Raw genomic sequence first — 26,208 nt, 5'->3', positions numbered from 1 at the left:
AGATCTTGCAGTATAGTCAATATGGGATAAGTGAGAAAATAGTGGTTTGTAAGAAGAATCCCTTGGTGTTCGTTTCCAACTCAAATCATTTACAGGCAAGACCAAGTAAAGTTCTCCGGTCTCAGCAGAGCTAGTAAACAGAAAGCCTATAAGTTGGTAAATTATATGTAACTTCTGTGGCCCAGAAAGTTCCAGAGGGGATCGTTAAAGGTGCTCTGCAAGTCTCTGTTAATCTTTTCCGCTCTATCTATCTATCTATCTACTATGGGGCATAGAGAATGCAGGGTATCTTCCCTCCAGAAATAAGGAATTTAAAGAAGTTGGGCTTCAGTCAGCTCACAGTTATTGCTTACCCACTCCAATCCTAGATCTGTCCCAGCTGAGACCATCAGCGACTAAGGCCAGACATCACAGCTCCAGTCAGTGCCAGGCTCCAGCAGGAAAAGATGAGCTGTAGCTGGTGTACCCAGGGTGTGTTAAGCGGATGCCTGGCAGATAGGTCCAATGTGGCTCTCAGGACTTGGGCAGTTGATCTCTTCCTGCAGGTCCCACTGTTGAAGTGCGTAGTTCATACGCCACGTGGCCCTCCGATGCTGCTCCTCCAGCCCCAGTATCTTACCGCTCGGCCGTCAGATATGCTGCTGATCAAATCAGTAAACCTCCGGTGCCACTCCAACTTGTCACTTTGGCTCCGGTATGGACTTTGTGGTCCCACACTGCGTCCTTGCTGTGCTGCACTTTGTTTCTTCTGCGCGCCAAGATGGCCGCCGTTACCTCCGTAAACCGCACCGTCCACTAACGATAAAAAAAGAAGTAAATTACGGACTTCAGTGGGGGAAGATGTTCCTCTCCAGCCTCTCTGTCACCCAGACACGATTCCTGTCAAGGGAAATAGGCTCAGGCTTCAATTTAAGGCCCAAAATTGACCATTTACAATGGAGTTTGTGCGGAGCTCTTAGCTAGAGCTGTTGCTTCTAAGCCCGCCCACCGGAAGTCCTTTTGTTCCCTTTTTTTATGCAACTGTTCTCTGCCCACATTACAGAAGTTGTGTGTTAGTGTGTGCTGTTCTAACTTACCCTTTTTCTTGCAAGATTACTATAATAAGTTACACGCAGGCTTGAATGAATACCACAGAGGTGACTCTTACATGCATTCTGCTATACTAATACATTGATTTTGTTTGCCTTTTGATGCAATTGTTCTCTAACCGCATTGCAGAAGAAATGTGTTGATATATGCTGTCCTGAGTAACTTATTTGCCTGCAAGATTCTTACAATTAGTCACAGACAGGGCTGAGGGAATACAACTGAAGTGACTCTTACATGCATTCTGATATACTAATACTTTGATTGATATTGTCTGTTTTTTTGCTGCAACTGTTCTCTAACCATACTGCAAAAGGAAAAAAATAGAAAGAGGAAAATTGTGTTGTTATATGCTGTTCTAACTAACCTATTTCCTTGCAGGATTACTTTAAATAGTGGCCAGCAGATTTGAATGAATACGATAGAGGTGACTCTTATGCACTTTTTGATATACTGATACTTTGATTGATATCTACATATAATTCACTATTGGCCTCTTAGCTACCATTTTTTTTCTTTCCTTTTTAAAACAAAGGAAATACATGTAACTTGTGCAAGGGCCATTCTAGAAGTGGAGGGTTGTGAAGTGTATGGAGAGATTTTTAATACCACATAACATGGCGAATCACAATAAAAACGCTGATCGCAGAACCAAGCAAGGATCTGATATTGGTGTACAGGCTTCATCCATAGACACCATGAATGACACTCATGCCTTAGACCCTCACCCCATAGTCAAGCAAATCTCTACCTTATTTCTACCTAAAATAGAAAACCTTCAGAAAGCGGTTGATACTCTGGCGGAAGAGGTAAAACAATTCTCGACCAGAGTATCAGAGGTGGAAACGAGGGTTTCCGATTTGGAAGACATGCAGCATATTAACTGCAATAAATTAGTAGCTTTGGAAAAATACACCACGACACTTCAACAAAAGATAGATGATCTAGAAAACAGATCATGGCGGAATAATGTTCGCCTAATAGGTCTCCCTGAAAATGTGAAAGCCAATGATATTCTAAAATTTGTGGAAATTACCCTCCCCACTCTGTTAGAGATCCCAAAGGATGCGTTACTGCATAGTGTAGAGAGAGCGCATAGAATAGGCCCAGAAAGGCCAGCTATGGACCGTAATTCACAACCACGGCCTGTGATGATTAAATTCCTACATTTCCAGACTAAAATGGCAGTACTCAGAGCTTATAGAAAGATGGATGAGGTATTATTTGACAATGCTAGGATTTTATTGTTCCAAGACTACTCTGCAGATCTAACGAAAAAACGCAGGGAGTTTTCAGCGTTATGTTCTAGGCTACACAGAGAAGGGAAACAGGCCTATTTACTTTATCCTGCTAAACTTAAAATTGCTACCTCTAGAGGCCCTAAATTCTTTGATTCCCCACAGGCAGCACAGGAATTTTTGGAGGCAGAAGATGGCTCCCGGAGTCCCTCATATGCCACGGGGGGAGAGGGTTAAAAATAGATTCTGTGCTGGTAAAAACAAGACCTAAGGTTTACTGATAATAATGGCTTGTGTAGTCAGTGAGGAGATGAGGTTTCATCCTAGAAAGACTGTATTCCATTGAGGATTTGGGATTGTTAATGTTATGTTGGTTATTGTTGGTTCTTCTGGTAAAGAGGATTAAGTTTCAAAGTCACACCTTGATTGCATATAATGAACGGTGCTTGGACCACAATGAAAAGGAGGGAGAATGGAGGCACACTGATATTGGCTGGGGGAACACTCAAGGTTATGTTAGCAAATTACTCAGATGTGTCCTCCTCCTACCTCGGCGGGTTCCCTCAGTTTGTGTATGTAATAGAAATAAATATATAACGGGGTATATACCTCCACGCAACATAGGACTTTTGAACAGAAGTTTTTTTGGGGGGTATAGTAGGGTATATTTAAGGTCAAATAAGCTTAGAATAAGTTACTTATCAATATTACTTTTTGCAGGTTCTCTTGCAGTAGGCAGGACTCTTACATTTACCGAACAAGGTGGTCTGGCACACAAACGGGTAGGAGAATTTTTATTTTTTTTTTTCTCTCTTCTTTCTCTCTTTGCTCCCCTCTTCTCCCTTCTTACCCGCCCCTCCTCTCTCCCCTCTTTTCACTCATGTGCTTGGAGTGTCAATGGACACACAAAGGATCATGATCATTATTAATATTTAGTATTTATTCTTGGAACGTGGGGGGTATACACACCCCGGTTAAGAGAAAGACTATACTGACACAACTTAGGAAAAAGGGGGCGGACATCGCATTCTTGCAGGAGACACATCTTAATGACTTGGAACACACTAAACTTAAGACAGACTGGGTTGGGAGAGTAGAATTCGCTTCATACAAGACTGCCAGTAGGGGGGTAGCCATTCTCTTTGGGAAAAAACTAGAGGTTGACGATGTGACAGTAACGACGGACCCCGAGGGACGTTACATTATAGTTCAGACTACAATTGCAGGTAAAAAATACACAATGTGTAACATTTATGCACCCAATAATAAGGATAAAGCATTTTGGGATAACTTGATTGGACTGCTGACCCCTTTCCTGGATACACCACTTATAATTGGGGGTGACTACAATTTGACCCCGAACCCTCAGTGTGACAGACTCAGGGACCCCGCCAGACAGCTTCATGGGCCCCAACCTAAAGCTAGTAGTAAATTTGAGTTCAAGATATTCCAATCCTTAATATCGGCACTAGATATCACTGACATATGGTGCAGGCTAAACCCGGATGGTAGGGATTATACGTGTCTCTCTCGGGCCTCCCCTACAATGTCTCGTATAGATCTATTTATGATCTCGAATTCCCTAATCCCTCAAGTAGTGGATGTGAAAATAGGAGACGTAATTGTTTCGGACCATGCTCCTGTTGGTCTCTTTTTAGACACTTTTCCCAAAACAAGTAATCGTAGAACACTTCGGTTTACACAATATTTGCTGACCTCGCAAAGAGTTTCAGCAATACCTGGAGGGAGCCTGGGATGATTTCCAAACCAATAATATACAACATCTGTCGAACCCAGAGCTTTTCTGGCAAACAGCTAAGGCGGTTCTTACGGGTGACATTTTGGCCTTTTTGTCACGCAGAAAAAAACTGCAGACGGAGAGGCTGGAGAATCTGAGGGGGAAGCTGGCAACCCAATATAGTTTATACAGAGCTACACCTACGGTGGCAAATCATCAAAAGTATGTAGGTACTAAAAAAGAATATGATGCGCTATTGGCATACCAAGCCTCCCAGACTCTTTTGAGAACTAGGGGAAAGTACTACAGATATGGGGACAAGTCAGGTAGACTCCTGGCCTCTCTCGTTAGCCTAAAAACTTCCACGCGGTTTATAGCAGCTATTAAAACCAAAGATAATTTAGTGAAGGATCCTAAGGGAATAGTAGAGGCTTTCGCCTCTTATTACACCGATCTTTATGCTAGCACTCAGCAGAATCCAGAGGAGACGATGCGTGCTTTCTGGGACTCTATTACATTACCGCAAATATCGGAAGAGCAGCTAGGCAAGCTTAATGCGCCTATCACTAGGGAGGAGGTAGACAAGACAATTATGGCCTTAAATTTGGGCAAGGCTGCAGGCCCGGATGGGCTGCCCATAGAATTTTATAGGATATTAAAAACAAAGGTAACGCCAGTGCTCACTGATTTATTCACGAGTTACTTCTCAGAGGCGAGCAAACCGACTAAGACCTTTGCGGCTGCCCATATCACTCTTATCCCTAAAGCGGGTAAAGATGCGCTTCTTCCGGAATCTTACAGACCGATCTCGTTGCTCAACTCCGACTACAAGATTCTAACAAAATTATCTTACCGGAGCTGATACACGAGGATCAGACAGGCTTCATGATGGCGAGATCCTCGGTGGTAAATGTGCGTAGAATCCTGCAGGTTCTTCAGCATTTCTGGAGGATGAAACAGTCTCGAGAGAGATGCGAAGTTCCGGAGGCCTTCCTGTTGTCCCTGGATGCAGAGAAGGCCTTCGATAGAGTGGAATGGGGTCACCTGTTCCACACAATGGGCAAATTCAATTTCTCTGGGCCCTTTGTCTCGTTTCTAAAAAATCTTTACTCCTCCCCTGTTGCTAATGTATGTGCTAACAACCTGTATTCGTCAGACGTAGTATTGCAGAGGGGCACGAGGCAGGGATGCCCGTTGTCCCCTCTGCTGTTCAATCTAGCATTGGAACCGTTGGCAATTAAATTACGCCAAATATTTCCGGGGATTGATGTGGCGGGATGCCCACAGCACCTTGCATTGTATGCGGATGACATGCTGCTATTTGTGCAGGATCCAAAGACACATATTCCAGACCTTGCTGGATTTCGGGACATTCTCGGGATATAAAGTAAATATGCAAAAGTCGGAAATTCTTTGGTTATACAGGAGAGAGGAATCGACTCAGAAATACCCATTCGCAGTAGCGAATCAAGTGATCACATATTTAGGCATCCAGATTCATGTGAACCCTAGTAAATTGTACTCTATCAACCTGACCCCTTTATGTGCAAAGTTGTGCTGCCAAATGAGAAGCTGGAGGTCACTCCCTTTATCATTAATGGGTCGGGTCAGTCTTCTTAAGATGGTGATCCTACCTCGTCTTTTATACCCTATGCTTATGCTGCCCCTACTACTTACGAAAGCAGACGTGAAAGCACTAAACTCTGCAATGCGCTACTTTCTGTGGCGAGGAGGGAGACCACGTATCTCGACTGATAAATTATCTATGACTTACCTCCATGGGGGGCTATCCCTGCCGGACTTCAAATTATATAACTGGGCAGCCATGATACGCTTGGTACTGGACTGGCAACTGAGCACGGGTCACTTTTATCAAAGTGGTTTGGAACAGGCGACTCTAGGAGGTATAGCATTGGCGTACCTGCCGCACATGTCCAAAATACAGGTAGCTAGGTTGCTAGATGGGAATCTCCTATACCAGGGCCCTCTTAGGGCCTGGCATTTAGCACATAGGTTCTTGGCTAAAACGAATCTGGGTTCTACTTTTCTCCCATTTAGTGGTAATCCGGACTTTCCAGCGGGTATGGATACGAAACCATTCCGCACATGGGAGACGCTTGGATTGAGGAATGTGGGCTCGCTGGTAGATCCGCTGTTGAAAACAATCAAATCCTTCACAAAGCTACAAACAGATTATAATCTACCGAGAAGTCACTTTTATGCGTACCTACAGGCACGGCATTATGTAACCAAGCTAATTAGGGACGGACCGGGTTTCTGGGATGGTTCGCCATTTCGTGTCTCGCAAAATCTATTTAAAATGGGGAGCTTCTCGTTATCAGAGATTTATCAAACTTTAATACACAGACGTTTACAATTGATTCAACCGGATCTCTTAAAGGGCTGGCAGAAAGAAGGGCTACAGGAGCCTGTATGGGAGGAGGCCCAGAGGGGATTGGAGAGAACCAAAAAGGCCACTTTATCTGCGAATCTGAGGGAAACGCAAATTAGGTTCTTACATAGGGCATACATGACCCCCAAGTGTCTAGCTAAATGGATCCCGGACTGGCCTAATAGATGCTCTAAATGCTCGGCGGGGTCTCCTGGCCTGTTGCACTACATTTGGGACTGCCCCATGGTTAGACAATTTTGGAACAAACTGCAGTACTGGATTGAAAAAAAAGTAGGCATTTCTGTTGACTTGACACCTGCAACTGTAATATTCTTGGACTGGGAACGAAAAAATAGCCAGTATGACTCGGAACTGACCTTATTGATATTATTAGCGAGAAAATGCATACTTAAACACTGGACAGCATCTAAAACACCCACAATACCTTACTTTCGCAACATGTTAAGATCGCAATTATTTATTGAACAAATAGATGTCAGAGTGGATGTAGGTGACAGGCTAAATCTATTTTTAAGGAAGTGGCGGAGACTGATCCTGACATTTGAGTTAGAGATTCAAAGGCAGGTTCTGCTGCCGTTCCGCAACACTGTTGCATTCTTGGAGGAATCCCTGAGGGGGGACTGGAACCATCTCAATTTCTGAACCCCCCCTTCTTCTTTTTTTTTTTTTTTTTCTCTTTTCCTTTCTCTTCTCTTTTCTTCTTCTCCCGTTGCCAGATCACGCCGGAGAAATTAGACTTAAGTGACATAATGACCAAAGTTGTAAGAACTGGGGTAGATTATATAAGTGTTATGCCCGTGAGGTGCTCCCTGGCGGGTTAGTTTAGATTAGTTTAAGTTAATTGAGAGAGAAGTTTTAATCTCTCAGAAATGATAAAATATGAGAGTGGAACTCGTGTGAGTAAAACTGTACTTTTGGAAATAAACTGTTGTACTCTATTGCCTTAATGTATAAGAAAGAAATGTTTATATATCAGAAGGACAAGGAGGTTTATCCTGATGTTGATGCAATACTGTCTTGTTTAACTTATGTACTTGACTTACATGATGTAATGTGATATTCACTTTCTCTTATGTACTCGCATGAAGATTGCTCTCTTAATAAAAAGAATTTAAAAAAAAAAAAAACTAATATTTTATCACCTCTTTCACTTTACCCTTCCTAGTACTTAGAGTAGGCAAAGAGAATGACTGGGGGGTGGAGCTAAGGGAGGAGCTATATAGACAGCTCTGCTGTGGTGCTCTTTGCCACTTCCTGTTAGCAGGAGGATAATATCCCACAAGTAAAGGATGAATCTGTGGACTCGTCGTACCTTATAGAAGAAATAATAATAATAATATGCCTTCAGTTAGTCATGCAGATGACATGATAACCAACATATACCAAATGATAGGCAATTTTAACAAAACAGAATTTATGCTTACCTGATAAATTACTTTCTCTTGTGGTGTATCCAGTCCACGGATTCATCCTTTACTTGTGGGATATTCTCCTTTCCAACAGGAAGTGGCAAAGAGAGCACACAGCAGAGCTGTCCATATAGCTTCCCGGCTAGCTCCACCCCTCAGTCATTCGACCGAAGGTTAGGAAGAAAAAGGAGAAACCATAGGGTGCCGTGGTGACTGTAGTTTACAAATAAAAACCACCTGTCTTAAAATGACAGGGCGGGCCGTGGACAGGATACACCACAAGAGAAAGTAATTTATTAGGTAAGCATAAATTCTGTTTTCTCTTGTAAGGTGTATCCAGTCCACGGATTCATCATTTACTTGTGGGATACCAATAACAAAGCTTTAGGACACGGATGAGGGGAGGGAACAAGACAGGTACCTTAAACGGAAGGCACCACTGCTTGTAAAACCTTTCACCCAAAAATAGCCTCAGAAGAAGCAAAAGTACTGAATTTGTAAAATTTGGAAAAAGTATGCAGCGAAGACCAAGTCGCTGCCTTAAGAATCTGTTCAACAGAAGCCTCATTTTTAAAAGCCCATGTGGAAGCCACTGCTCTGGTAGAATGAGCAGTAATTGTTTCAGGAGGCTGCTGGCCAGCAGTCTCATAGGCCAAACGGATAATGCTTTTCAGCCAAAAGGAAAGAGAGGTAGCGGTCGCCTTCTGACCTCTCCTCTTACCAGAATAGATAACAAACAAAGAAGATGTTTGTCTGAAATCCTTAGTTGCTTGTAAATAGAACTTTAAAGCACGAACCACGTCAAGATTGTGTAACAGACGTTCCTTCTTCGACGAAGGATTAGGACACAGAGAAGGAACAACAATTTCCTGATTAATATTCCTATTAGACACAACCTTAGGAAGAAAACCGGGTTTGGTACCCAAAACTACCTTATCTGCATGGAACACCAGTTAAGGTGAATCACACTGTAAAGCAGATAACTCTGAAACTCTTCGAGCAGAAGAGATAGCTACCAAAAACAAAACTTTCCAAGATAAATGAATAATATCTATGGAATGTAAAGGTTCAAACGGAACCCCTTGCAGAACTGAAAGAACTAAATTCAGACTCCATGGCGGAGCCACAGGTCTATAAACAGGCTTGATTCTGACTAAAGCCTGACTAAACGTTTGAACGTCTGGTACCTCTGCCAGACGTTTGTGAAAAAGAATAGACAAAGCAGATATCTGTCCCTTTAAGGAACTAGCTGATAATCCTTTCTCCAATCCGTCTTGGAGAAAGGACAAAAGTCTGGGAATCCTAACCTTACTCCATGAGTAACCCTTGGATTCGCACCAAAAAAGATATTTTCGCCAAATCTTATGATAGATTTTCCTGGTGACAGGCTTTCTAGCCTGAATCAGGGTATCAATAACCGACTCAGAGAAACCACGCTTTGATAGAATTAGGCGTTCAATCTCCAAGCAGTCAGACGCAGAGAAATTAGATTTGGATGTTTGAAAGGACCTTGTATTAGAAGGTCCTGCCTCATTGGTAGCGTCCATGGTGGCACAAATGACATGTCCACTAGGTCTGCATACCAGGTCCTGTGTGGCCACGCAGGCGCTATTAGAATCACCGAAGCCCTCTCCTGCTTGATTCTGGCAACCAGACGAGGGAGGAGAGGAAACGGAGGAAAAACATAGGCCAGATTGAAGGACCAAGGCGCTGCTAGAGCATCTATCAGCACCACCTGGTGATCCCGGGACCTGGACCCGTAAAGAGGAAGTTTGGTGTTCTGACGGGACGCCATCAGATCCAATTCTGGAGTGCCCCATAGCTGAGTCAGCTGGGCAAATACCTCTGGATGGAGTTCCCACTCCCCCGGGTGAAAAGTCTGACGAGTTAGAAAATCCGCCTTCCAGTTGTCTACTCCTGGGATGTGAATTGCTGAGAGATGGCAAGAGTGATCCTCCGCCCATCTGATTATTTTGGTCACTTCCATCATTGCTAGGGAACTCTTTGTTCCGCCTTGATGTTGTCCGACTGAAATCTGATGAATATGGCCGCAGCTAGCTGAGGCCATGCCTGAAGCGCGTTGAATATCGCCCTCAGTTCCAGAATGTTTATCGGGAGAAGAGCTTCTTCCCGAGACCATAAGCCCTGAGCTTTCAGGGAGTCCAACAGACTGGCATCGGTCGTTACGATGATCCACTCTGGTCTGCGGAAACACATTCCCTGAGACAGGTGATCCTGAGACAACCACCAGAGAAGAGAATCTCTGGTCCCCTGGTCCAACTGTATTTGAGGAGACAAATCTGCATAATCCCCATTCCACTGTTTGAGCATGCACAGTTGCAGTGGTCTGAGGTGTATCCGTGCAAAAGGTTCTATGTCCATTGCCGCTACCATTAGTCCGATTGTCTCCATGCACTGAGCTACAGATGGCCGAGGAATGGAATGAAGAGCTTGGCAAGTAGTTAAGAGTTTTATCTTTCTAACCTCCGTCAGAAATATTTTCATTTCTACCGAGTCTATTAGGGTTCCTAGGAAGGGAACTCTTGTGAGAGGGGAGAGAGAACTCTTTTTGATGTTCACCTTCCACCCGCGAGACCTCAGAAAGGCCACTACAATTTCCGTGTGAGACTTGGCTCTTTGGAAAGTCGACACCTGAATTAAGATATCATCTAGATAAGGCGCCACTGCTATGCCCCGCGGTCTTAGCACCGCCAGGAGGGACCCTAGCACCTTTGTGAAAATTCTGGGAGCAGTGGCCAACCCGAAAGGGAGAGCCACAAACTGCTTGTCCAGAAAGGCGAACCTGAGAAACTGGTGATGATCTTTGTGGATAGGAATGTGAAGATACGCATCCTTTAGATCCACGGTAGTCATATATTGACCCTCCTGGATCATTGGTAAGATTGTCCGAATGGTCTCCATCTTGAATGATGGGACTCTGAGGAATTTGTTTAGAATTTTGAGATCCAGGATTGGTCTGAAAGTTCCTTCTTTTTTGGGAACCACAAACAGGTTTGAGTAAAACCCCAGCCCTTGTTCTGCAAATGGAACTGGGTGGATCACTCCCATTGTATGTAGGTCTTCTACACAGCGTAAGAACGCCTCTTTCTTTGTCAGTAGACAGACAATAAATATATAACCTTAACCTTGGAGGGGAGTCCTTGAATTCTAAAAGATATCCCTGGGATACAATATCTAAGGCCCAGGGATCGTGTACGTCTCTTGCCCAGGCCTGAGCGAAGAGAGAGAGTCTGCCCCCTACTAGATCCGGTCCCGGATCTGGGGCTACCCCATCATGCTGTCTTGGAGGCAGCTGCAGGCTTCTTGGCCTGTTTACCCTTGTTCCAGCCCTGGTAAGGTTTCCAGGCTGCCCTGGGTTGTGAAGTATTACCCTCTTGCTTTGTAGCAGGGGAGGATGAAGCGAGACCGCTCCTGAAATTCTGAAAGGAACGAAAATTATTTTGTTTGTTCTTCGTCTTGAAGGACGTGTCCTGGGGGAGAGCATGGCCTTTTCCCCCAGTGATTTCTGAAATAATCTCTTTCAATTCAGGCCCAAAGAGGGTCTTTCCTTTGAAAGGGATGTTCAATAGTTTGGATTTTGACGACACATCAGCCGACCAGGACTTTAGCCATAACGCCCTGCGCGCTAAAATGGCGAAACCTGAATTTTTTGAGGCTAACTTAGCTAGTTGGAAAGCGGCATTTGTGATAAAAGAGTTAGCCAGCTTAAGAGCCTTAATTCTGTCCATAATGTCCTCATATGGTGTCAGACATGTTTAACAGACTAGTAGTAAGACAAACAGGCTTAGAAATCACTTTAATCAAGTAAAAACAGACTTTGCAAAAAAACGTTACTGTGCCTTTAAGAGATAAAAAAGGCACACAATTTTCCAAAACAGTGAAAAATGCAGCAAACTTTTTGAAATTTTTGCAGTATGTGCCTAAAGCATTAGTAAGATTGCACCACTAGCAATAAAAACGATTAACCCCTTAATGCCCAAACCGGATCAATAGTAAGCAAAAGACCGGTTAAAATAACTTCAGCTTCTTATGTGCCCTCAAACTGTAGCAGGACCCTCCATGTGAAGACAGCCTGAAGTTCTAGTCAATATAACTGCGCATCTGAGGCGCGAAATTAGGCCCCTCCCACCTTACTCCGGTGCTGTGAGGCCTAAAGAAACACTCCTAAGTTTTTAATAATAGCCATGTGGGTAACAACCCCTGAAAGAAACCCAAAGGAACCTTCAAAGTGTCTCAAAAACGATATTTTTCTAATAAAAACCGTTTGTCATTAAGTAGTGTCAACCCGCATAAATTAGCCCTGTAATGTAAGCTAGCAATTCCATACATAGTCTCTAAATACAGCTTACCCTTCCCTCATGGGGATCTTATCAGTCTTTTCCAGCATTATCACAGTCTTGTCTAGAAATAAATGACTGAACATACCTTATTGCAGCCTAACCTGCAAACCGTCCCCCCGAACTGAAGTTTTCTTGTACTCCTCAGTCCTTTGTGGGAACAGCAGTGGATTTTAGTTACAACATGCTAAAATCATCTTCCTCCCTGCAGAAATCTTCATCTACTTTCTGCTAGAGAGTAAATAGTACACACCGGTACCATTTAAAATAACAAACTTTTGCTTGTAGAAAATAAAAACACCACATTCACTTTACCCTTACGATTGCTTAGAGCCGGCAAAGAGAATGACTGGGGGGTGGAGCTAGAGGGGGAGCTATATGGACAGCTCTGCTGTGTGCTCTCTTTGCCACTTCCTGTTGGGAAGAAGAATATCCCACAAGTAAAGGATGAATCCGTGGACTGGATACACCTTACAAGAGAAATAAGAATATTTTTGCCAAAACTGATGGTGACCCCACAGAGAATAATTTGTGAAAATCAAAATAACCGACTCATCTGAATTCAAAATAGAGACATGCTTAGAACCGGGATAGATATAGATCTTTGAGAAATGGCTTACCTTGTATTATTAACCTAGGTGACTTTCTTAATGACTTTAACATAGGTTCTGTCAATCTATCATTTTTGCTTGGAAGAATTAGGTCATCATCATCATTAGGATCACCAATAGTTTCTTTTACATCCACATCCATTATATCGTCAAGACCAACCACTAAAAAAATCATAATAAAAAACAGAATTTATGTTTACCTGATAAATTTCTTTCTCCAACGGTGTGTCCGGTCCACGGCGTCATCCTTACTTGTGGGATATTCTCTTCCCCAACAGGAAATGGCAAAGAGCCCAGCAAAGCTGGTCACATGATCCCTCCTAGGCTCCGCCTACCCCAGTCATTCGACCGACGTTAAGGAGGAATAATAGCATAGGAGAAACCATATGGTACCGTGGTGACTGTAGTTAAAGAAAATAAATTATCAGACCTGATTAAAAAACCAGGGCGGGCCGTGGACCGGACACACCGTTGGAGAAAGAAATTTATCAGGTAAACATAAATTCTGTTTTCTCCAACATAGGTGTGTCCGGTCCACGGCGTCATCCTTACTTGTGGGAACCAATACCAAAGCTTTAGGACACGGATGAAGGGAGGGAGCAAATCAGGTCACCTAAATGGAAGGCACCACGGCTTGCAAAACCTTTCTCCCAAAAATAGCCTCAGAAGAAGCAAAAGTATCAAACTTGTAAAATTTGGTAAAAGTGTGCAGTGAAGACCAAGTCGCTGCCCTACATATCTGATCAACAGAAGCCTCGTTCTTGAAGGCCCATGTGGAAGCCACAGCCCTAGTGGAATGAGCTGTGATTCTTTCGGGAGGCTGCCGTCCGGCAGTCTCGTAAGCCAATCTGATGATGCTTTTAATCCAAAAAGAGAGAGAGGTAGAAGTTGCTTTTTGACCTCTCCTTTTACCTGAATAAACAACAAACAAGGAAGATGTTTGTCTAAAATCCTTTGTAGCATCTAAATAGAATTTTAGAGCGCGAACAACATCCAAATTGTGCAACAAGCGTTCCTTCTTTGAAACTGGTTTCGGACACAGAGAAGGTACGATAATCTCCTGGTTAATGTTTTTGTTAGAAACAACTTTTGGAAGAAAACCAGGTTTAGTACGTAGAACCACCTTATCTGCATGGAACACCAGATAAGGAGGAGAACACTGCAGAGCAGATAATTCTGAAACTCTTCTAGCAGAAGAAATTGCAACTAAAAACAAAACTTTCCAAGATAATAACTTAATATCAACGGAATGTAAGGGTTCAAACGGAACCCCCTGAAGAACTGAAAGAACTAAATTGAGACTCCAAGGAGGAGTCAAAGGTTTGTAAACAGGCTTGATTCTAACCAGAGCCTGAACAAAGGCTTGAACATCTGGCACAGCTGCCAGTTTTTTGTGAAGTAACACCGACAAGGCAGAAATCTGTCCCTTCAGGGAACTTGCCGATAATCCTTTTTCCAATCCTTCTTGAAGGAAGGATAGAATCCTAGGAATCTTAACCTTGTCCCAAGGGAATCCTTTAGATTCACACCAACAGATATATTTTTTCCAAATTTTGTGGTAAATCTTTCTAGTTACAGGCTTTCTGGCCTGAACAAGAGTATCGATAACAGAATCTGAGAAACCTCGCTTCGATAAAATCAAGCGTTCAATCTCCAAGCAGTCAGCTGGAGTGAAACCAGATTCGGATGTTCGAACGGACCCTGAACAAGAAGGTCTCGTCTCAAAGGTAGCTTCCAAGGTGGAGCCGATGACATATTCACCAGATCTGCATACCAAGTCCTGCGTGGCCACGCAGGAGCTATCAAGATCACCGACGCCCTCTCCTGATTGATCCTGGCTACCAGCCTGGGGATGAGAGGAAACGGCGGGAACACATAAGCTAGTTTGAAGGTCCAAGGTGCTACTAGTGCATCCACTAGAGCCGCCTTGGGATCCCTGGATCTGGACCCGTAGCAAGGAACTTTGAAGTTCTGACGAGAGGCCATCAGATCCATGTCTGGAATGCCCCATAGTTGAGTGACTTGGGCAAAGATTTCCGGATGGAGTTCCCACTCCCCCGGATGCAATGTCTGACGACTCAGAAAATCCGCTTCCCAATTTTCCACTCCCGGGATGTGGATAGCAGACAGGTGGCAGGAGTGAGACTCCGCCCATAGAATAATCTTGGTCACTTCTTCCATCGCTAGGGAACTCCTTGTTCCCCCCTGATGGTTGATGTACGCAACAGTCGTCATGTTGTCTGATTGAAACCGAATGAACTTGGTCCTCGCTAGCTGAGGCCACGCCTTGAGAGCATTGAATATCGCTCTCAGTTCCAGAATATTTATCGGTAGAAGAGATTCTTCCCGAGACCAAAGACCCTGAGCTTTCAGGGATCCCCAGACCGCGCCCCAGCCCATCAGACTGGCGTCGGTCGTGACAATGACCCACTCTGGTCTGCGGAATGTCATCCCTCGTGACAGGTTGTCCAGGGACAGCCACCAACGGAGTGAGTCTCTGGTCCTCTGATTTACTTGTATCTTTGGAGACAAGTCTGTATAGTCCCCATTCCACTGACTGAGCATGCACAGTTGTAATGGTCTTAGATGAATGCGCGCAAACGGAACTATGTCCATTGCCGCTACCATCAACCCGATCACTTCCATGCACTGAGCAACGGAAGGAAGAGGAACGGAATGAAGTATCCGACAAGAGTCCAGAAGCTTTGTCTTTCTGGCCTCTGTTAGAAAAATCCTCATTTCTGAGGAGTCTATAATTGTTCCCAAGAAGGGAACCCTTGTTGACGGGGATAGAGAACTCTTTTCCACGTTCACTTTCCAGCCGTGAGATCTGAGAAAGGCCAGGACGATGTCCGTGTGAGCCTTTGCTCGAGGGAGGGACGACGCTTGAATCAAAATGTCGTCCAGGTAAGGTACTACTGCAATGCCCCTTGGTCTTAGTACCGCTAGAAGGGACCCTAGTACCTTTGTGAAAATCCTTGGAGCAGTGGCTAATCCGAAAGGAAGCGCCACAAACTGGTAATGTTTGTCCAGGAATGCAAACCTTAGGAACCGATGATGTTCCTTGTGGATAGGAATATGTAGATACGCATCCTTTAAATCCACCGTGGTCATGAATTGACCTTCCTGGATGGAAGGAAGGATAGTTCGAATGGTTTCCATCTTGAACTATGGGACCTTGAGAAATTTGTTTAAGATCTTGAGATCTAAGATTGGTCTGAACGTTCCCTCTTTTTTGGGAACTATGAACAGATTGGAGTAGAACCCCATCCCTTGTTCTCTTAATGGAACAGGATGAATCACTCCCATTTTTAACAGGTCTTCTACACAATGTAAGAACGCCTGTCTTTTTATGTGGTCTGAAGACAACTGAGACCTGTGGAACCTCCCCCTTGGGGGAAGTCCCTTGAATTCCAGAAGATAACCCTGGGAGACTATTTCTAGCGCCCAAGGATCCAGAACATCTCTTGCCCAAGCCTGAGCGAAGAGAGAGAGTCTGCCCCCCACCAGATCCGGTCCCGGATCGGGGGCCAATATTTCATGCTGTCTTGGTAGCAGTGACAGGTTTCTTGGCCTGCTTTCCCTTGTTCCAGCCTTGCATTGGTCTCCAAGCTGGCTTGGCTTGAGAAGTATTACCCTCTTGCTTAGAGGACGTAGCACCTTGGGCTGGTCCGTTTTTACGAAAGGGACGAAAATTAGGTCTATTTTTTTGCCTTGAAAGGCCTATCCTGAGGAAGGGCGTGGCCCTTACCCCCAGTGATATCAGAGATAATCTCTTTCAAGTCAGGGCCAAACAGCGTTTTCCCCTTGAAAGGAATGTTTAGTAACTTGTTCTTGGAAGACGCATCAGCCGACCAAGATTTCAACCAAAGCGCTCTGCGCGCCACAATAGCAAACCCAGAATTCTTAGCCGCTAACCTAGCCACTTGCAAAGTGGCGTCTAGAGTGAAAGAATTAGCCAATTTGAGAGCATTGATTCTGTCCATAATCTCCTCATAAGGAGGAGAATCACTATCGAGCACCTTAATCAGTTCATCAAACCAGAAATATGCAGCTGTAGTGACAGGGACAATGCATGAAATGGGTTGTAGAAGGTAACCCTGCTGAACAAACATCTTTTTAAGCAAACCTTCTAATTTTTTATCCATAGGATCTTTGAAAGCACAACTATCCTCTATGGGTATAGTGGTGCGTTTGTTTAAAGTAGAAACCGCTCCCTCGACCTTGGGGACTGACTGCCATAAGTCCTTTCTGGGGTCGACCATAGGAAACAATTTTTTAAATATGGGGGGAGGGACGAAAGGAATACCGGGCCTTTCCCATTCTTTATTAACAATGTCCGCCACCCGCTTGGGTATAGGAAAAGCTTCTGGGAGCCCCGGCACCTCTAGGAACTTGTCCATTTTACATAGTTTCTCTGGAATGACCAACTTTTCACAATCATCCAGAGTGGATAATACCTCCTTAAGCAAAATGCGGAGATGTTCCAACTTAAATTTAAATGTAATCACATCAGATTCAGCCTGATGAGAAATGTTCCCTGAATCAGTAATTTCTCCCTCAGACAAAACCTCCCTGGCCCCCTCAAACTGGATTAGGGGCCCTTCAGAGATATTAATATCAGCGTCGTCATGCTCTTCAGTAACTAAAACAGAGCAGCCACGCTTACGCTGACAAGGGTTCATTTTGGCTAAAATGTTTTTGACAGAATTATCCATTACAGCCGTTAATTGTTGCATAGTAAGGAGTATTGGCGCGCTAGATGTACTAGGGGCCTCCTGAGTGGGCAAGACTCGTGTAGACGAAGGAGGGAATGATGCAGTACCATGCTTACTCCCCTCACTTGAGGAATCATCTTGGGCATCATTGTCATTATCACATAAATCACATTTATTTAAATGAATAGGAATTCTGGCTTCCCCACATTCAGAACACAGTCTATCTGGTAGTTCAGACATGTTAAACAGGCATAAACTTGATAAGAAAGTACAAAAAACGTTTTAAAATAAAACCGTTACTGTCACTTTAAATTTTAAACTGAACACACTTTGTTACTGCAATTGCGAAAAAACATGAAGGAATTGTTCAAAAATCACAAAATTTTCACCACAGTGTCTTAAAGCCTTAAAAATATTGCACACCAAATTTGGAAGCTTTAACCCTTAAAATAACGGAACCGGAGCCGTTATAAGCTTTAACCCCTTTACAGTCCCTGGTATCTGCTTTGCTGAGACCCAACCAAGCCCAAAGGGGAATACGATACCAAATGACGCCTTCAGAAAGTCTTTTCTAAGTATCAGAGCTCCTCTCACATGCGGCTGCATGCCATGCCTCTCAAAAACAAGTGCGCCACACCGGCGCGAAAATGAGACTCTGCTTATGCTTTGGGAAAGCCCCTAAGAAATAAGGTGTCTATCAAAATACCCAGATAAAATGATTCCTCAAGGCTAAATATGTGCTAATAATGAATCGATTTAGCCCAGAAAAGTCTACAGTCTAAATAAGCCCTTGTAAAGCCCTTATTTACGATCGTAATAAATATGGCTTACCGGATCCCATAGGGAAAATGACAGCTTCCAGCATTACATCGTCTTGTTAGAATGTGTCATACCTCAAGCAGCAAGAGACTGCACACTGTTCCCCCAACTGAAGTTAATTGCTCTCAACAGTCCTGTGTGGAACAGCCATGGATTTTAGTTACGGTTGCTAAAATCATTTTCCTCATACAAACAGAAATCTTCATCTCTTTTCTGTTTCTGAGTAAATAGTACATACCAGCACTATTTCAAAATAACAAACTCTTGATTGAATAATAAAAAACTACAGTTAAACACTAAAAAACTCTAAGCCATCTCCGTGGAGATGTTGCCTGTACAACGGCAAAGAGAATGACTGGGGTAGGCGGAGCCTAGGAGGGATCATGTGACCAGCTTTGCTGGGCTCTTTGCCATTTCCTGTTGGGGAAGAGAATATCCCACAAGTAAGGATGACGCCGTGGACCGGACACACCTATGTTGGAGAAAAAAGGATTTAGGAATAAATTGGATGGAAAAAAATAGTACAAGTGACAACAAAAATCTATTTCAAACTGTAATAAACATTCACATTTTCTAAATTCAACAAAAAGCTCTCCAGTCTTACTAGGGGCAGTGGAAAGACTAAAATTTAAAGTGACTGTCGAGTCAAAATTAAACTTTCATGATTCAGATAAGGCATGCAATTTTAAACAACTTTCTAATTTGCTTTGTTCTCTTGGTATTCTTTGTTGAAAGCTAAACCTTAGTAGGCTCATAAACTGATTTCTAAGCCGATGAAGGCCACCTCTTATCTCAGTGCATTTTGACAGTTTTTCACAGTTAGACAGTGTTAGTTCATGTATGTCATTTAGATAAGATTGTGCTCACTCCTGTGGAGTCAGCACTGATAGGCTAAAATGAATGACTGTCAAAATAACTGAGATAAAGGAACAGTCTGCAGAGGCTAAGATACAAGGTAATTACAAAGGTAAAAAAGTGTTTTGATTATGCAAAACTGGAGAATGGGTAACTATAGGTTAAAAATGGAAAATAAACTTATCTCTGGAAAAAAACATAATTTATGCTTACCTGATAAATTTATTTCTCTTGTAGTGTATCCAGTCCACTTATCATCCATTACTTGTGGGATATTCTCCTTCCCAACAGGAAGTTGCAAGAGGATCACCCACAGCAGAGCTGCTATATAGCTCCTCCCCTCACTGCCATATCCATTCGACCGAAACAAGCCGAGAAAGGAGAAACCATAGGGTGCAGTGGTGACTGTAGTTTAATTAAAATTTAGACCTGCCTGAAAAGGACAGGGCGGGCCGTGGACTGGATACACTACAAGAGAAATAAATTTATCAGGTAAGCATAAATTATGTTTTCTCTTGTTAAGTGTATCCAGTCCACGGATCATCCATTACTTGTGGGATACCAATACCAAAGCTAAAGTACACGGATGATGGGAGGGACAAGGCAGGAACTTAAACGGAAGGAACCACTGCCTGTAGAACCTTTCTCCCAAAAACAGCCTCCGAAGAAGCAAAAGTATCAAATTTGTAAAACTTGGAAAAAGTATGAAGGGAAGACCAAGTTGCAGCCTTGCAAATCTGTTCAACAGAGGCCTCATTTTTAAAGGCCCAGGTGGAAGCCACAGCTCTAGTAGAAAGAGCTGTAATCCTTTCAGGAGGCTGCTGTCCAGCAGTCTCCTAGGCTAAACGGATTATACTCCGAAGCCAAAAAGAAAGAGAGGTTGCCGAGGCCTTCTGACCTCTCCTCTGTCCGGAGTAAACAACAAACAGGTTAGATGTTTGGAGAAAATCTTTAGTAGCCTGTAAGTAAAACTTCAAGGCACGGACTATGTCTAAATTATGCAAAAGACGTTCCTTCTTTGAAGAAGGATTAGGACATAATGATGGAACAACAATCTCTTGATTGATATTCTTGTTAGAAACCACCTTAGGTAAAAACCCAGGTTTTGTAGGCAGAACAACTTTATCTGAATGAAAGATCAGATAAGGAGAATAACAATGTAAGGCAGATAACTCCGATACTCTTCGAGCCGAGGAAATAGCCATCAGAAAAAGAACTTTCCATGAAAGAAGTTTGATATCAATAGAATGAAGGGGTTCAAACGGAACCCCTTGAAGAACTTTAAGAACCAAGTTTAAGCTCCATGGAGGAGCAACAGGTTTAAACATAGGCTTAATTCTAACTAAAGCCTGACAAAATGCCTGAAAGTCTGGAACTTCTGCCAGACGCTTGTGTAAAAGAATAGACAGAGCAGAAATCTGTCCCTTTAAAGAACTAGATGATAATCCTTTGTCCAAACCCTCTTGGAGGAAGGACAATATCCTAGGAATCCTAACCCTACTCCATGAGTAATTCTTGGATTCACACCAATGAAGATATTTACGCCATATCTTGTGGTAAATTTTCCTGGTGACAGGCTTTCGTGCCTATATTAAGGTATCAATTACTGACTCGGAGAAGCCACGCTTTGATAGGATCAAGCGTTCAATCTCCATGCAGTCAGTCTCAGAGAAAGTAGATTCGGATGATTGAAAGGACCTTGTATTAGAAGGTCTTGTCTCAGAGGCAGAGTCCATGGTGGAAAGGATGACATGTCCACTAGGTCTGCATACCAGGTCCTGCGTGGCCACGCAGGCGCTATCAATATCACCGATGCTCTTTCCTGTTTGATTTTGGCAATCAGACGAGGGAGCAGAGGAAACGGTGGAAACACATAAACCAGGTTGAAGAACCAAGGCGCTGCTAGAGCATCTATCAGTGCCGCTTCTGGGTCCCTGGACCTGGATCCGTAACAAGGAAGCCTGGCGTTTCGGGCGAGACGCCATGAGATCCAATTCTGGTTTGCCCCAACGGAGAACCAATTGAGCAAACACCTCCGGATGGAGTTCCCATTCCCCCAGATGAAAAGTCTGACGACTTAGAAAATCCGCCTCCCAGTTCTCTACACCTGGGATATGGATCGCTGACAGGTGGCAAGAGTGAGTCTCTGCCCAGCGAATTATCTTGGAGACTTCTGACATCGCTAGGGAACTCCTGGTTCCCCCTTGATGGTTGATGTAAGCCACAGTCGTGATGTTGTCCGATTGAAATCTGATGAACCTCAGTGTTGCTAGCTGAGGCCAAGCTAGAAGAGCATTGAATATTGCTCTTAACTCCAGAATATTTATTGGGAGGAGTTTCTCCTCCTGAGTCCATGAACCCTGAGCCTTCAGGGAGTTCCAGACTGCACCCCAACCTAGAAGGCTGGCATCTGTTGTTACAATTGTCCAATCTGGTCTACGAAAGGTCATACCCTTGGACAGATGGGCCCGAGATAACCACCAGAGAAGAGAATCTCTGGTTTCCTGATCCAGATTTAGTAGAGGGGACAAATCTGTGTAATCCCCATTCCACTGACTGAGCATGCATAATTGCAGCGGTCTGAGATGCAGGCGTGCGAATGGCACTATGTCCATCGCCGCTACCATTAAGCCGATTAATTCCATGCACTGAGCCACTGTGGGGCACGGAATGGAGTGAAGAACACGGCAAGCATTTAGAAGTTTTGATAACCTGGACTCCGTCAGGTAAATTTTCATTTCTACAGAATCTATTAAGAGTCCCTAGGAAGGAAACCCTCGTGAGAGGAGATAGAGAACTCTTTTCTTCATTCACTTTCCACCCATGCAACCTCAGGAATGCCAGAACTATCTCTGTATGAGATTTGGCAATTTGAAAACTTGACGCCTGTATCAGGATATCGTCCAGGTAAGGAGCCACCGCTATGCCTCGCGGTCTTAGGACCGCCAGAAGTGAGCCCAGAACCTTTGTAAAAATTCTTGGGGCTGTAGCCAACCCGAATGGAAGAGCTACAAATTGGTAATGCCTGTCTAGAAAGGCAAACCTCAGGGACTGATGATGATTCTTGTGAATCGGAATGTGAAGGTAGGCATCCTTTAAGTCCACTGTGGTCATGTACTGACCCTCTTGGATCATGGGTAAAATGGTTCGAATAGTTTCCATCTTGAATGACGGAACTCTGAGGAATTTGTTTAGGATCTTTAAATCCAAAATTGGTCTGAAGGTTCCCTCTTTTTTGGGAACCACAAACAGATTTGAATAAAACCCCTGTCCTTGTTCCGTCCGCGGAACTGGATGGATCACTCCCATTACAAGGAGATCTTGTACGCAGCTTAGGAATGCCTCTTTCTTTATCTGGTTTGCAGATAATCTTGAAAGGTGAAATCTCCCTTGTGGAGGAGAAGCTTTGAAGTCCAGAAGATATCCCTGAGATATGATCTCCAACGCCCAGGGATCCTGAACATCTCTTGCCCACGCCTGGGCGAAGAGAGAGAGTCTGCCCCCTACTATATCCGTTGTCAGATAGGGAGCCGCTCCTTCATGCTGTCTTAGAGGCAGCAGCAGGCTTTCTGGCCTGCTTGCCCTTGTTCCAGGACTGGTTAGGTTTCCAGGCCTGCTTGGATTGAGCAAAAGTTCCCTCTTGTTTTGAAGCAGAGGAAGTTGATGCTGCACCTGCCTTGAAATTTCGAAAGGCACAAAAATTAGACTGTTTGGCCTTTGATTTGGCCCTGTCCTGAGGAAGGGTATGACCCTTACCTCCAGTAATGTCAGCAATAATTTCTTTCAAACCAGGCCCGAATAAGGTCTGCCCCTTGAAAGGAATGTTGAGTAATTTAGACTTTGAAGTCACATCAGCTGACCAGGATTTGAGCCATAGCGCCCTAAGCGCCTGGATGGCGAATCCGGAATTCTTAGCCGTTAGTTTAGTCAAATGAACAATGGCATCAGAAACAAATGAGTTAGCTAGCTTAAGAGTTCTAAGCTTGTCAACAATTTCAGTCAATGGAGCTGTATGGATGGCCTCTTCCAGGGCCTCAAACCAGAATGACGCCGCAGCAGTGACAGGCGCAATGCATGCAAGGGGCTGTAAAATAAAACCTTGTTGAATAAACATTTTCTTAAGGTAACTCTCTAATTTTTTATCCATTGGATCTGAAAAAGCACAACTGTCCTCAACCGAGATAGTGGTACGCTTTGCTAAAGTAGAAACTGTTCCCTCCACCTTAGGGACAGTCTGCCATAAGTCCTGTGTAGTGGCATCTATTGGAAACATTTTTCTAAATATAGGAGGTGGGGAAAAGGGCACTCCGGGCCTATCCCACTCCTTACTAATAATTTCTGTAAGCCTTTTAGGTATTGGAAAAACATCAGTACTCACCGGAACTGCATAGTATTTATCCAGCCTACACAATTTCTCTGGCACTGCAATTGTCACAGTCATTCAGAGCAGCTAATACCTCCCCAAGCAATACACGGAGGTTCTCAAGCTTAAATTTAAAATTAGAAATCTCTGAATCAGGTCTCCCCGATTCAGAGACGTCCCCCACAGACTGAAGCTCTCCGTCCTCAGGTTCTGCATATTGTGACGCAGTATCAGACATGGCTCTTACAGCATCTACGCGCTCTGTATCTTGTCTAACCCCAGAGCTATCGCGCTTGCCTCTCAATTCAGGCAATCTGGATAATACCTCTGATAGGGTATTATTCATGATTGCAGCCATGTCCTGCAAAGTAATCGCTATGGGCGTCCCTGATGTACTTGGCGCCATATTAGCATGCGTCCCTTGAGCGGGAGGCGAAGGGTCCGACACGTGGGGAGAGTTAGTCGGCATAACTTCCCCCTCGACAGACCCCTCTGGTGACAATTCTTTTATAGATAAAGACTGATCTTTACTGTTTAAGGTGAAATCAATACATTTAGTACACATTCTCCTATGGGGCTCCACCATGGCTTTTAAACATAATGAACAAGTATCCTCTGTTTCAGACATGTTTGTACAGACTAGCAATGAGACTAGCAAGCTTGGAAAACACTTTAAAGCAAGTTAACAAGCAATATAAAAAAACGTTACTGTGCCTTTAAGAGAAACAAATTTTGACAAAATTTGAAATAACAGTGAAAAAAGGCAGTTACACTAACAAAATTTTTACAGTGTATGTAACAAGTCAGCAGAGCATTGCACCCACTTGCAAATGGATGATTAACCCCTTAATAACAAAAACAGAATAATAAATGACAAAAACGTTTTTTAAACACAGTCACAACAACTGCCACAGTCTACTGTGATTGTTACCCTCATCAAACATGACTTTGAAGCCTTTTGAGCCCTTCAGAGATGTCCTGTATCATGCAGAGGGAAGCTGAATGTCTCCGTCAGTATTTTTATCCGCACAGAAAAGCACTAAAATAGGCCCTTCCCACTCATATTGCAACAGTGGAAAAAAGCCTGTTACTAGGCAAAAATCAAGCCAGCCATGTAGAAAAAAACTAGGCCCCAATAAGTTTTGTCACCAAACATATATAAAAACGATTAACATGCCAGCAAATGTTTTATATTACACTTTTATAAGAGTATGTATCTCTGTTAATAAGCCTGATACCAGTCGCTATCACTGCATTTAAGGCTTAACTTACATTAATCCGGTATCAGCAGCATTTGTCTAGCAAATTCCATCCCTAGAAATATGTTAACTGCACATACCTTATTGCAGGAAAACCTGCACGCCATTCCCCCTCTGAAGTTACCTCACTCCTCAGAATATGTGAGAACGGCAGTGGATCTTAGTTACTTCTGCTAATATCATAGAAATCACAGGCAGATTCTTCTTCTAATGCTGCCTGAGATGAAACAGTACACTCCGGTACCATTTAAAAATAACAAACTTTTGATTGAAGTTAAAAAACTAACTATAATACACCACTCTCCTCTTACTACGTCCATCTTTGTTGAGAGTTGCAAGAGAATGACTGGATATGGCAGTGAGGGGAGGAGCTATATAGCAGTTCTGCTGTGGGTGATCCTCTTGCAACTTCCTGTTGGGAAGGAGAATATCCCACAAGTAATGGATGATCCGTGGACTGGATACACTTAACAAGAGAAAAAAACATTTCCCAGACAAACTGAAATGGACACTTGCAAAATGCTATGATGCAGTGATGCAGTGATTGCTTAGATCTGTGCATGACCTCTTTTACCTCACTAGCATAGCAAAGAGATTAGATAAACATACTCAACTTCCATTCAAATTACATTAACAAACATATTTTTAAATATTTATAAAAACTTATTATAAATGCAAATCTCATGTAATACAATGCTAATTTGCGGATACTTTAACGTTCTTGATTTTTTTCAAATTTAAATCATATAACCAAGTATACTGCACATTTGTAAAAGTCCACCTTTGAGCTCTAACGGTTGCTTTCATTCACAATATGGCTGAAAAATTAAATGTCCCTCTGGATCCATTTTAAACCAAAGTAAAATAAGCAAAATTAGATATTATTATAAAAACACTCCCAGATGAAATACAATGCCTCTTTAACTCACTTTTGTTACAAGATACTCAATGTGACCCTCAAATAGGCCAGAAAAAAGAAGTTAAATCAAATATACATCAGTTTCTATGTCTTGGCTCATAACTGTAGACAACACTTGCCCTCAAAGGGGAGATGGGAAAGGTGAGGACAAGGCTTATTTTTCTTACATGCATAAAAAGTGCCAGGGATTAGACATTTACCAGTAGACAGGACTAAGGTGAGAGTGTCTAGAGATATGAGCCAAGATACAGAAATTGCTGTAAATATTTAAATAAAGTCTTATCTTGGATCACTCTAAATAGTACTCAACAGAAATTAACAAAGCAATGGGAAGAAAATGGTTGGTAAAATGGAATATCAGAGAACAATAAATACTGTCACAAAATTGTGAAGACAAAATACATTTTCTTAAAGCTTGCCTA

The 26,208-nt window shown here is 43.2% G+C and overlaps 1 protein-coding gene across 4 annotated transcripts in view; it reads right to left on the bottom strand.

The window, feature by feature from the left end:
- The window catches only part of PHF3 (PHD finger protein 3), a 588,626-nt gene that overhangs the window by 491,908 nt on the left and 70,510 nt on the right, over positions 1–26,208 (bottom strand). For all 4 annotated transcript variants that reach the window (XM_053710410.1, XM_053710412.1, XM_053710411.1 and 1 more), the window contains exon 4: positions 12,863–13,015. In XM_053710410.1, coding sequence (XP_053566385.1) covers positions 12,863–13,015 — 153 coding nt within the window. The remainder of the gene's footprint in view (positions 1–12,862; positions 13,016–26,208) is intronic.

The sequence above is a fragment of the Bombina bombina genome, chromosome 4 (assembly GCF_027579735.1).
Source record: "Bombina bombina isolate aBomBom1 chromosome 4, aBomBom1.pri, whole genome shotgun sequence".
Classification (NCBI taxonomy): domain Eukaryota; kingdom Metazoa; phylum Chordata; class Amphibia; order Anura; family Bombinatoridae; genus Bombina; species Bombina bombina.
This window is presented reverse-complemented; position numbering and strand designations above follow the sequence as displayed.